The 14,236-nt window shown below is 42.1% G+C and overlaps 1 protein-coding gene across 3 annotated transcripts in view; it reads left to right on the top strand.

Moving 5' to 3' along the window:
- The first annotated feature begins 2,194 nt into the window (after positions 1–2,194).
- Positions 2,195–14,236, top strand: part of LOC131257923 (GPI inositol-deacylase) — a 53,155-nt gene continuing 41,113 nt past the window's right edge. The window contains exon 1 of one of the 3 annotated variants that reach the window (XM_058258871.1): positions 2,195–3,275. In XM_058258871.1, coding sequence (XP_058114854.1) covers positions 2,985–3,275 — 291 coding nt within the window. In that variant the 5' untranslated portion in view covers positions 2,195–2,984. Of the gene's footprint in view, positions 3,281–14,236 lie in introns of all 3 variants that reach the window. The other 2 variants (XM_058258870.1, XM_058258872.1) reach the window with 2 other exon arrangements.

The raw sequence follows: 14,236 nt of genomic DNA, 5'->3' as shown, positions 1-14,236 counted from the left end.
TCTGTATCTTGCGTGCCCGGTTTACACACGTGTGTCCCGGTCCAACACTATAGATTACAGACCGTCGATCTGATAGGTCCCACGGTGGAGGCATGGTCACCAACAAAATTCCAATCCCCGAAGAACCTGGTCATCTGCTTCTTGCAACTGGACAATTATTTCTTTCAGTCTTTCAACGGTGGGGTCCATTCAGTGACCTACATGAATCATTGGAACGTGGGGTCCCACTTGGATAGACGATGTTGACCCGTGGAAGACGCGGTTTGGCTGGTGAACCCAAGTCAAAGCTCCGTGTCCCAACCATGATGTATCTCTTTTATCTACGCTTCTAGCTTATTTTAGGGCATGATCTAAAAAATGAACCCGATTGAAATTTAGTGCAGACAACAGTATATGAAACAATGTTGATTGAATTTTTGCCATTAAAATTTTCTTATAGCCTAATGTAATGTTTATTTGCCATCCAACTTATTAATAAGGTTATCTAGACTTGGATGAAGAAAAAACACATATATCAACTTGATCCAAAACTCCTATGATCCTAGTAACAATTCCCATGGTTTCTCGTGGTGTTGTCCACCTAAGATTTGGATTTGCCTTGTTTTTTGAACTCATGCCTTAAAATGGATAGATGGTGTGGATAAAACATATACATCATGGTTGGGTACATAAATCTTCCACATTACTTATTTGGGTGTATTGGTTCATTAGCTAAGTCGAAGGTGGATGCTTGACAGGGTTCAATGTGATATCAGTGAGAAATCCACTGTCCATTCATCTTTCCTGCTCATGCTTAGGATATGTACTTACAAATGAGGCATATTCAAAACTTGAGTGGATAAAAGAAAAAGTGGATAGGATAATGTAAGCTTTATTAGTTTCCTTTTATACGCCATCCAAACCATTAATAAAGCTGCTCTCAATGAGATGAATTAAAAACACAAAAATATTAGCCTAATATAATACTATTTCAATGGCTTAACAAATGTTTCAATGGTGGGTGGGCATTCAATCCCATTATTTCCAATTATGTTGCTCACTTGAGTTTTGGATTTGCCTGAAAATTGGTGGACATGTGAATTTCTAACAAACATCAGTGTGGCCCATTTAGCTTCTGATAATAGATTTTTTTTTTTTTTTGTTCAGTTGCAGCTGTCAGCAATGGGCGTCCTCAAATTTTCATCCAATGAGGCAATCCAAACGCTTCCATCAATTGTCCACAAAATAAACGACACAAAAGAACACACCAACAATCGCCATTAAACTGAAACTACATAAAAAAAAAAAATGGATATCGATGTTCTTTAGATCTTAGAGATTTTTGGGCATAATTTATCAACAGTCAACCACATCACATCAACGGCCTGGATCATTTAACAATGGGCCCCACACCCAGAATTATGTCCACCAGGATAATATAATTTTATTACATATAGAAATGTACACGAGTCGAACCGAGTCGAGCTGGACACAACTCGACTTGGCTCGGCCACTAGCTGACCCTAGCTTGAACTAAGCTCATCTCGCTCCTCGAGCTTAACTGGCTAGCTCGGCTCAACTCGGTTAGTAGCTCAGGCTAGTTCGAGCCAATTTTGAGCTAAGATTAAGTTGTGTTTGCCTATATAACATTTTCACAAGTACATAGCCTGCACTTCAAATTATCGTTGCATATAAAATAGTAGTAATGAATTTACAGGTATTTTATCAAACACTTTGTATGCAACATTAAAATCAAGAAAAAAAAGTATTTGTTTCATATACATACCTTTCTTGCCACCAGCCGGCACTTCGTTGAGTCATTTCATCAAATACTTGGTGAGCAACATCAATATCAAAGTAACTGAGTCACTGAACTGGTTGGATCCGAGTTCGATTTGAGTTGGGTTCGATGTAAGTCGAGTGAAGCTCGAGCAAGCTTGAACTCGGTTCAAAATTTTTTCAAGCTCAAAAATTCAATTCAACTCAGCTCGAACTCAATTTTGAACCGCGCCGAATCGAGCTTTTTCGAGTGGAGTCGAGAGAGCTAACCGAGCTAACTCGGTTCGTCTACAGCCCTAGGCAAGTACGTTAATCGAACCTAACAAGAGCCAATCCCTGTAAACATTCAAAATAAAGACCGTCGCATGAATATTCATATCCCCAATCCAAGCCCTGTCACCGCCACTGCCCGGTAAAAATCCCGTTCGGTCGCAGATCGGCTGAGTCGACGACCGGATACAGCCGGTAACCCCCAAACCGGCGACGCCACGATGTAAACCGCTTCCATCTACTCTCAGCCATTTTCCGCCCTCCGAAATCCGCTCGTCCATCTCCTTCCGATTCTCCTACCCATTTCTACTTCGATTTTATGCGATTTTGCCTTTTCTCGACATCTCTATCGCTCGGAGGATGGATTTCTCTTCATAACGAACTCAAGATCGAGCTCGAATCTCAGACGCGGCTTTGTTTCGAAGATCGGCGTCTTGTTTTCACGAGATTTTTGAGAAACGGAACTGAATCGGACTCAAGAACGCTCTCAATCGGCCTCGAAACGTGATTTCATATCAAATAAGCTGCGATTCGAGTAGTCCGGCGTCCAAATCCAAGTTATCTGAAGAGTTCCGGATCTCCTGTGATTTGAAACTGAAGTTCTGTTCGAAACGAGCTCGACACCGAGAGATTTCTCCTCTGGATTCGGAACCTTCATATTCTACTCGGGAGATGATGATCTGAGAGGAATTTCCATGTAAATATCAATTGCAGTCACACGATTTTGATACGGAGTTTTTCTCATTCCCTTTCGCCTGCAGTAGTTAGGGTTGGAGGTGGATTTCTCCATAAATTGACCTGATTGAAGTTTTCTTAACGCAGCAATTCGATCTTAGAGTCAGATCCCGTCTGAAATATCTTCAGAGTCCTTCCAATTTCACTAGATTTGGGCTTTTGTTCGGGAAGGAGTGTTTTCTTGGATGGATTTTTCTTGGGAATAGAAGCTTGATCCGACAATGCAGGGTTTTAGAGAGAAATGCAGAGTAGTTGCTCTGGTTATCTTTTCGGTGTGGCTAGGTCTTGCTGCTCTATACGGTCTACTAAAACCCGTTCCAAATGGTTGTATCATGACCTACATGTACCCGACATATATACCGATTTCTACGCCCCCAAACATTTCCTCTGAGAAGTATGGCTTGTTCTTGTACCATGAAGGTTGGAAAAAGATAGATTTCAAGGAGCATCTTAAGAAGCTAAGTGGTGTTCCGGTTCTCTTCATTCCAGGCAATGGTGGTAGCTACAAACAGGCAAGGTCCTTTTCATCCATCTTACTTATGATATATGCAAGCTCTGCTGTGATTTTAGAACTAGGAAACTGTCAGAAACTGCTGTTGTACTATGTATATATACACAAATATGCACCTGACAGGAAGGAGATCTAGTCCACCTGGGTGAATGGAAAATTTGTCCTTGTTCACACCATACTTGTGGTATATGATGATCTGAAGAGTTCATTATCATATATAAATAAAAATCACAAATATGGAACAATTCAAAAATACTTCACTGAATTTTCTACCATTTTAATGACTAGGATTGTCCAATCACCATAAATTTAGGCCCACGACCTGTTTATGATTGTCCATGATGGAAGAACAGTTTGGGTTGTCATATGCATATGCTACACATACACATCTGTTCTTTTATATCATTTTGCAATCAGTGTAGACTGGGCACCCATGCAATTGCCCTAGCTAGGAATAAGGTGCTTCCAGACATGAGAACATAGATAACCTTTTGTCACATATATTACCTTAACGTTGGTACACACAAGTATGATTGTAAGTGCAGTTTGTCATTAAATAAAGAAAATCCTAAGTCGTTTGTTTGTTTGGAAATAGATCTATAAAGGGTAGGGGTGATGAGTTGGTTTCTTCCTTGTGTTGTGGGTGGTTGCTTGACCTTATGTGATGCACAGGTGATCACCTAACACCTTGTGCTCTCACCTGGGCATATAGAAAGCCTAGAGCTTTACCCTAGCCAACAGACCCAGCTCTAGTTGCCCAAGCAATCACATAGGTGCCTAGGCCAATTGCCTTGACTCCATTTTCTAGATTGCTGGATTTTTATCGCTGCTTGGTTCAGGTCGTATTTGATAAGCAAAAAATATACTGTGCAGACGAACTCGCTTAGTTGCAGGATCCTTCTAACTAGGTGCAGCTTCTGCTTCGAATCATGCTTTGGACTCACGTCCTGCTTCCTGGCATTTTTATACTTGATGACATTTTGACACAAACAGCTTCCCCGCTCCTGCTTCCTGGCATTTTTATACTTGATGACATTTTGACACAAACAGCTTCCCCGTTCCTGCTTCCTGGCATTTTTATACTTGATGACATTTTGACAAAAAACAGCTTCCCCGCTCCTGCTTCCTGGCATTTTTATACTTGATGACATTTTGACACAAACAGCTTCCCCGCTCCCACACCCAAATCTGTTGCCGATTCTCTTCATGCTTTGTGCAGCTATACTCTACACCACTCCTTCATGACGTTCGTAACTATGGGCCACTACATCTTCATACCTCTCCATGTTTTTCTTGTCCTGGAAATTGGAAATACAGCCCGAAACACTAGTTCTGCATGGGTTTCTCATGTGATTCATGTTTAGGGTATTGCAAAAATTATTCCTGGCGGGGTCCAAAATTGTGGTGTTTCCTTGTCTAACTTGAAAATTTTTTATTCCATCCCTTGGTGTTTCATTAAAGGTTCTTTATCACATAATCTTTCTTTGATTGTTTGTTTTTGATTGGTAATAATAAAACTTCACAAAGAGGAAAATGGAAGTAAATTATGTATAAAGATTATGGATAAAATGAGAGAAAACAGGACCAGTAAGTCAAGAAAACTAACAGAAAGGCATCCCTATGTCGAGCACAAGGATAAAAACCTGTTACTTCTGTCCATAGTTATTTCAAGGATCAATGTACTTGGATTGAGGTGGTGAGAGGGGATATGAAGGAAAAAGAGATTTAAGGATCACCTTTTGCTTTCTTGGTTTCCTTTAAACTTGTTCAGGTACTAACTTCTTGATAGTTTGACCAAGGAAGGAGTGACATGGGGCTCTTTATAGTTTGGGGACACCCTTCCACTGCCTTGTTGGAGTTTGTTGCTTTGCCTTTTCTTTTATTGAAATTGTTTTCTATCAAAAAAGAAAAAAAACAAAAAAGAAAAAGAAAAAAGAAAAAAAGAAGGGAATTGAGGGATATGATTTATATTTTTCACTTGGCGTAGGTATGGCCTTAGATAGGAATTTTTGGCAAGCGTTTGTAAATCTGACCCAAATAGTTAGGACAAGACCTTGACAATGATGGTGGTGCTGATATGGTCCTCTGTTTTACCATGAGAAGAGCAGCATGATTTGATTTTGACTCAGAGAGAGCTTGTTGTCCGATGTTTTTTGTGATAAATGGACCAGGCTGGCACTTAAGTCAAGGGGAACTCTACATATTTTCTTTTAGGGCTTGTCTGGATACCACCCAATAAGTTACCTTTTAAACTTATGTTAGTCAATAAGTTACTTTTTTAACTTAAGTTAGTTTGGTAAGAGTCATTGCAAAAGTAACTAATGTGATAAAAGTTATTTATCTCCATAGCTTTTTTTCTTGCTTTTTAACTTATTACTTTTCTACCTCTCTCTCTCTCTCTCTCTCTCTCTCTCTCTCTCTCTCTCTCTCCATTTGATGGATAGCCATATCAAAGGAGGCCCCACATGATGGACGGTCCACATTGAAGGTCGGGGCCACATGATGGACGGTTCACATAAAAGGTGGGCCCACATGATGGATGACCCAATTAATGTGGGCCCACATAATGGATGGTCCACATCAAAGCTTGGCCCTTAATGATAAATGACCCACATCCAAAGCGGGTCCCATATGATTGACGACCCACTTCAAAGGTGGGGCCCACACAATGGACGGTCTACATCAAAAGTGAGCTTCACATGATGGGTAGCGGACATTGAAGGTGCGCCCCACATTAACATGGGCCCACATAATGGACAATCCACATTAAAGGTCGGGCCTTAACGATAAATGGACCACTTCCAAAGCGGGCCTTGTATGATGAACGACCCACTTAAAAGGTGGGGCCCACACGATGGATGGTCCACATCAAAGGTGAGTTTCACATGATGGTTAGTGGACATTGATGGTGGGCCCCACATGATAGATGACCCACATTAAGGTGGGCCTCACATAATAGATGGTCCACATCAAAAGTCAGCCCCTAATGATGAATGGCCCATATCAAAGGCAGGCCCTACATGATGGACAACCCACTTTGAAGGTGGCGCCCACACGATGGACGGTCCACATCAAAAGTGGGCTCCACATGATGGGTGGTGGACATTGAAGGAGGACTGCACATGATGGACAATCATTGATGGTGGGCCCCACGTGATGGATGGTTAACAATAACATCAAAGGTCGGCCCCTTAAGATGAATGGCTTACATCCAAGTTGGGCCCTGCATAATGAGTATCCCCTTTTCTTTGATGGAAAAGTTACAACTAGGGGTGTCAATGGGCCGGGCTCGGGCCTGGCAAAAGCAAAATTTGGAATAGGGCTGACTCGATAGCCCAGCCAAAACAATTCAAACTCCAGGCCAAGACCAGCCCTAGGTCCGACCCGTTGATAGCCCTAGTTACAACTGAGAAAAATAAATAAATAAATAAAATCCAAGTTTTCTGTCTATTAGCCTTGCCATGTGGGCCCCACTTTTTCTACTTCTGATTTCTAGTTTGCGGCTTTTTCCCTAAATTGCTCTACACTGGTCTCACATGGGGGATGAGGCACACTCGTGTGATATGGGAGCCCTTGGTAAGAAGAACCCATTATGTAGACATGGGTTCTTAAAAATATGCGAGTATCAAAATCTGGTGGTCCGTGGTTGTGTAAAACTAATGAACGGTTGAGGAAAGTCAACCAACATTCAATATTCCATATATGGTGTCCTTATTAGCCCACCAGATGACGGACCTAACTCTTGAGACATGGCATTTAAGCAGTGGGGCTTCAATGAGGAGTGGCTCAGATAAAATACATGTGTGCCTAGTTTCTACTTTCTACAAGCGAAATGAGTGCAGTTGAGGAATGTCGGAATGCTAGGTCACCAGGCCCAACCCCATCCAGTTTACTTTATGGGCCTAAAAGATTATTTCCAAGCTTGGATGATTATGTAGTAGAAATGTGGAATTTTGTATCTAAGAATGGATTGGGCTGGGGTATGCTGATCATTACACCATAAAAAGGGAGAAGGTGGCCCCACCATAAATTGTCCACATTAAAGGTTGGCCCCACATGACAAATGGTGGATATTAAGGGTGGACTAAACAAAGTTGAAGGATAAGTACTTATGTGATGTTCGAAACCAAATGTACTATTCTACTTTTTGACTGATAAGTATGTTGTTCTATGTTGTTCACCAAACATACTTATCTGCTGAATAAGTGGAAACCAAGATAAGCTACTTGAGGCATACGTAGCTTATCTGCTTATGTGAAGTAATGGCACATCTGATTGATGGGGAGGATCCGTACAAGTGGAGGCACCTACAAGCTAAGCATTCAACAAGGGGTATCTACGAGGGTCCAAGCTTACACATATTAGCGCTGGATCAATTAAAAATTATAGACTAAACAATGCTCAAAGGAGAGTAAATTCATCCACACATGCAAAAAATTATTTCCCAATCCAAGGGATTCACATGTTTCAAATCGGGAAAGCCTAGGGTTTGCAAAAGTGGAATAAAACTTGGAATTTAAGATTATTTAGGGTTAAGGTTAGGGAAATAAGGTGAGAGAGGTGTGAAATAGAAGAGAGAAACGAGCCCGAGATGATCCACACGTGTGGACAGCGGCTCGGGCCTGACACACGTGCGTGAGATCCTGCCCACAAGTGTGTGGGGCCCACGAATCTGAAATCGGGTAGCCTGGGTCTGGTCGGCCAGGGGAGGTCTACCTTCACGCCAAGTTTCAGGCCGATTGGATGTCCGGTTTGTGCACGGTGCTCTGCCGAAGTTTCAGCCATCCCGTAGGGCTTGATTCTGCAAATCTGCTATAGAAGGAGGATTGGCTGCAAAAAGGGATGGATTGGCTGCAAAAAAGGAGGATTGACTGCAAATCACAGAGTCCCCTACATTAAATTTCTTGCAACGTTTATGTTGGTTTGCAGAAAGTTTGTAATGTTCATTACTAGTAGTGATCTTTCGCCTGATTTCTTGATGCAATGAATGAATGTGATGCGCAAAGGACTCTGCAGACTCTGATGGCCTATGGGACAGTGACATAGGGACAAGATCAATAGGCTTCCTAGGTTTATAACTAGTAACGACTTTAAAAGGACTTAAACCTGTGGACCCATTGATAGAACTATTAAATGCAAACTCGGCTATAGGTAGTGCGGTGTCCTATGTCTTAGTGTGCCCCCACACTAAATATCTGAGCAAACTCCCTAGGCTCCTATTGACCACCTCAGTCTAACCATCGGTGTGAGGGTGGTAGACAGAAGAAAATTGGAGCATAGTATTCATCATGTGCCATAGTGTCTTCTAACAATAACTCATGAATCTCACGTCACAGTCAGACACTATGGTTTTTGGTAACCCATGAAGTTTGACGACCTCACTAAAGAACAACTTGGCAACATGAGATGGGTCGGAGGTCTTAGAACAAGGAATGAAGTGGGCCATTTTAGAAAAACGGTCCACGACAATAAATATGGAATCGTGTTTCCAAAGAGTCTTGGGGAGCCCAAGCACGAAGTCCATACTGATGTCCTGCCAAGGGATGAATGGAACTGACAAATGTGTGTATAGTCTTGTATTTTGCTTTCTCTACTTTGCCAGTTGACAAGTACGACATTACCCTATAGTTTTGGCCACGTCTCGCTTGAGGCTTGGCCAATAGAACCTATCCTCCACTAGGGCAATGGTCTTGTCTCGACCAAAATGACCCGCGACCTCTCCTAAATGTAACTCTTAGATAAGAAAATCGCGGAGGGAGGTGCGTGGTATGCATAAGCGATCACTCCTAAACAAGTATCCGTCTAAAATCAAGTACTTACTACTAGCTCTTGACGGATTCTCTAACAACGACGTGTACACAACTCCAAAATCTGGGCACTCAGAATAATCTTCTTTGACACGCTCGAGGCCCGTGACTTCAACACTCATGGAATTGAGTAACGCGACTCAACGACTCAATGCGTTGGCAAGCTTATTCTCTACACCGGCCTTGTGCTTAAGCAAAAAAATGTACTCTTGAAGGAATTGAACCCACTTGGCATGCCTAGGGATTAATTTCTTCTGAGAGTTCAGATATCTCAAGGCCTCGTGATCTGAGAATAAGACGAATTCTTGCGGCAATAGATAATGACGCCAGTGGCGCAACGATTACACTACCGCATAGAATTCTTTGTCATAGGTGGAGTATTTTTGCTTCGTCTCATTCAGTTTCTCACTAAAAAAGGTGACAGGGTACCCTTCCTGATTAAGTACTCCTCCTATGCTGACTCCTGACGCGTCGCATGCGACTTTAAAAGCTTTTGAAAAATCCGGAAGTTGTGTGACTGGAGCTTCGGTCATCCTGACCTTTATCTCCTTGAAGGCTTTCGAGGCTGCCTTTGTCCATTGAAACTCTCATTTTTTTATGCAATCCGTGATGTGAGCTATAATGGAACTGAAACCTCAAATGAACCACCTATAGAAGGTGGCTAAGCCGTGAAAGCTGCGCACCTCGTGAATATTGTGGGGTTCAGGCCAATTGACAATGACTTTAACCTTTTCGGGATCCGCCGATACACCCTCAGCTGACACAACAAAACCTAAGAAGATAACACTACTAGACATAAACGCACACTTCTTTAGGTTGGTGTACAATTTCTCGGCTCTAAGGATCCCACAAACCTGCCTCAAATGATTAAGGTGTCGTTCCTTGGTCATGCTATAAATCAAGATATCGTCAAAGTAGACGACTAGGAACTTCCCCATGAAGGGCCTCAACACTTGGGTCATCACACGCACGAAAGTACTTGGGGCATTAATCAGCCTAAAAGGCATGACTAGCCACTCGTATAGCCCATCCTTCGTCTTGAAGGCTATCTTTCACTTATCACCAGGGCATACGCGAATTTAGTGATATCCACTTTTAAGGTCAATTTTTGAGAAGATATTAGTGTTGGCCATCATATCCAACATGTCATCAAGACGCGGTATGGGAAATTGATACTTGACTATGATTTTGTTGATGGCCCTACTATCAGCACACATCCTCCATGTGCCATCCTTCTTAGGTTTAAGAAGGGCGGGCACGGCACACGGGCCCGTGCTCTCTCGAATGAAACCCTTTTATAGGAGCTCATCAATCTGTCTTTTCAACTCTACATACTCCTTTGGGTTCATTCTATAATGAGGGAGGTTTGGTAAAGTCTCCCCAGAGACTAAATCAATGACATGCTGTATATCCCTCATAGGAGGAAGCTCATTCAGTAAATCCGCAGGAAAGACATCACGGAACTCATCCACTACCGAAATGGCTTCAGTGGGTAATTCTATACTAGCCTCTGGTGCACTCTCCCTAGCCATAAGGGCGTACACCACCGAGTCCGACTCAGTTTCTTGCTCAAAGTCTTTGGCATTTAGAATATGGAGAGGCTTAGACTTGGACTTCGACGCCTTCAATTCCTTTGAGCCGCTCATACCACTCTTTGTGGTGGACTCCTTTCCAGTCGCGTTCTTGGGTGGAAGTGGATTTAGCTTGACTTTCTTGCCCTCAAACTAGAATGTACACACATTTAAACGACCAAATATGGTGACGTTTCTGTCATAGAGCCAGGGCCTACCCAAAATAATGTCCAACATCCGTGGGAACAACATCACACCAAAGTGTCTTTATATGATCCAAACTGAATAGGAATAAGACAACGGTGCGTGATTGGAATGAAAGTTTCGTCAACCTAAGACACTCTATAGGGTTAAGGATGGGCTTCGATCTTCAAGCCCAAACGGCTCACGGTGCTAGTTGATGCCACATTGGCACAACTACCACTATCCACGATCATCTTGCAACTCTTATCACCATACTTTGCACAGGTATAGAAGATCGTGTTGCGGCGCCAATCATCGGTATTCTTTGCTTGGGCAAAGGTGCAACGCACAACTGCCATGGTTGTACACTCTTGCGCTCCCTCTTCCTCATCACTAGGGGTCTTTGCTGGCTCATACTCTTCCTCCTCATTGTCACTTTTTGGGGGCACTACTTCTACTTGCCCATCAATAAGGAGCACCTTGGTGGGCAAAGTAACCAAACTCCTGACATCTAAAACAGCTAGTTGCATCACTTCTGCGTGAGCTAGACCCGACAATTCCTTTACCTTTATCATCCTTGGGTCTAGACTGAGAATTACTGAAGGTTTGTTTTGGTATCCAATGCTAGGCTTAGCCCCAGAAGGGTTGGCCTTAGCGCCAGAATCGTGAAACTCAAACCGCCTTCCCACAGATGCTTTGATGTATTGCTCAACCTCCAACACTACTTGATACAACTGTTCAAGAGTGTCTTTGTCCTTGGCGAGCAACTCTATCCTAATGTCAGAACGGAGGCCCGTCTTAAATCGAGCAAGAGTGAGTACGGGATTCTCATCAACTTCACACCTGGTCAAGTACTTTTCGAACTTTTCAATGTATTCTGCCACACTCATGGAACCTTGTCGAAGAGATTGCCATTCCTCAACTAACCTCAAGTGATAAGAGAGAGGGATGTACTTCTCCTTAAGAGTTTCTTTCATTTCTCCCCAATGGACTATTAGGGGCTCCCTCGACCTTTCTTTCTTTCACTCAACAGTAGCCCAAAATCTCTTTGCTTGGCCCACAAGCTTCATCTTGGCGAATCGGACCTGATGAGCATCTGACATGTCATACCACTCAAAATAATGGTCCATATCTACCAGCCAATCTAAAAAAGCTTTAGGGTCCAAGTGACCATCAAATGTAGGGGCATCTACTCTAATGCCCATGACCGTTTCTTTAGCCACCTCCATTCCTTGGTCTATCCTCTTGACCACCTACTTGCGATTGGACATCTACCTCAATGGTGGTTTCTAGTTGGGTAATGCGTACATTAATCTGATCCAAGCGTTGGTCAATACGTTGTTCCAAGCGCCTACCCAAAGACTCAAACTGTCAAGTTAGGTCGTTTACGGATTCTTGCAATTGCTCCATGTTTACTGTAGGGTGTAAACCAAAACCACGACCAGTACGCGTGGGCATACAATCGCTCACTCAAAGATTATCTAATGCAACTATATGTGCCTAAATGAGACTAAATGATCCTATAAGACTCTATATGAGGGAAATTACACAACACTACTAAAATTCCAGCAATATAACTGCCCAAATAACTTGTTAACAGAAAATTCAGCCATGAAAATTGGGGATTTTTTGACAACAGAAAATTCAGCAGTCCATGTTGTGAATGATGGGTCCTAAACAACCCTATATGATGAGAATTAATGCAAAATAAATGTGAATAGACTAAACCCTAAACATGCAATGCAATCCCCTATTAAAACCTAGGCTCTGTTTCCAAATTTGATGCAGGACATGTAAATTAAATATGATATGCAAGATATCAGACTTTAGATCATACTAATTTAGAAACAATCACAAAAATTCCACATCCCACATAAAGTTAAGCATTCAACAAGGGGAATGTACGAGGGTCCAAGCCTACACATGTTAGGGCTGGATCAATTAAAAATTATAGACTAAACAATGCTCAAAGGAGAGTAAATTCATCTACACATGCAAAAGATTATTTCCCAATCCAAGGGATTCACATGTTTCAAATTGGGAAAGCCTAGGGTTTGCAAAAGTGGAATAGAACTTGAAATTTAGGATTATTTAGGGTTAGGGTTAGGGAAATAAGGCGAGAGAGGCGTGAAATATAAGATAGAAACGAACCCGAGATGATCCACATGTGTGGACAGCGGCCCGGGCCTGACGCACGTGCGCGGGGCCCACGGTTTTGAAATCAGCCAGCGTGGGTCTGGTCGGCCAGGGGAGGTCCACCTTCACGTTAAGTTTCAGGCCGATTGGATGTTCGGTTTGTGCACAGTGCTCTGCCGAAGTTTCAGCCATCCTGCAGGGCTTGGTTCTACAAATCTGCTGTAGAAGGAGGATTGGTTGCAAAAAGGGATGGATTTGGATATAGGATGATTGTGGGAGATGATGAATATTGAGGGTAGGAGATGAGAGCGATTTGGGATGGGTGCGGCTTCGCATCACAGTAGTTAGCCTTTCGAAGAAGGGAGAGTTTCGCACCCAATTGGATTTCCACAACTCAGAGAATTAGAGAAGCAGGAAAACGCAGAATTTTATTAATAATCTTCAATGAGAAAAAACCTACAAGGGGTTGCCTATTTATAAGAAAATCCTATACCTCAAAAGCCGCGCCATGTGCGCACACTATTACTTAGAGACGAAGTAACAGAAATAACTACTAATCAATGTAATCTAAACCGTTCATAATGTTCCTAATAACAATAATAAGCAAAACTTAAAGTCCTAGATCATTTAGGGTAGTGGGCCACGATCATGAGATCCAATGGTGGGATCCACATGATGATCGGGTCCACTCCAAGGAACCAAGACACAGTCCTCTAACTAGGAGGCCCTCAATGGATGTTGTCATCGATCCAGATGATGGTGGGGCTCTCCTCCTCCTTGCGTGCGTACTTTGGGAAAGTCGATTTCTTGATTTCTTCTACATTGGGCATTTGAGCATGCATAGAATTGTCCTATACCCAAAACATATATATATATAATATATATATATATATATATATATATATATATATATATATATATATATATAAAGGCTTTTACGGAAAAAAAAGTCTTATAAGGCTTTTTTTAGATGGTAAAATTTAGATGTCGGTTAAATATTTGCATCTTTAAATTAGCCCATAAACCAGTTGTGGCCAAGCATTGGCATATTTATTTCATGGTTCTCCATTTTTATTTTTATTTTTTGCCATTTACAATTTCTTGTTTGAGAGTGATTTTATAACCCTTTGTCCTGGCAAACGTAATCCATTAGTTCTACCCTTGTGCTTGTTTAAGCCCTTGTTTTCCTATTGGAAGTGGTTCTTGTTTCATTTGTAGCCGATAAGTTATAACAGGTGCTGTTTCTCCTTCCATTTCTTTTGCTC

The sequence above is a fragment of the Magnolia sinica genome, chromosome 10, assembly GCF_029962835.1.
Source record: "Magnolia sinica isolate HGM2019 chromosome 10, MsV1, whole genome shotgun sequence".
Taxonomy (NCBI): Eukaryota; Viridiplantae; Streptophyta; class Magnoliopsida; order Magnoliales; family Magnoliaceae; genus Magnolia; species Magnolia sinica.
The sequence above is the reverse complement of the archived record's forward strand: the minus strand, read 5'-3'. Positions and strand labels throughout refer to the sequence as shown.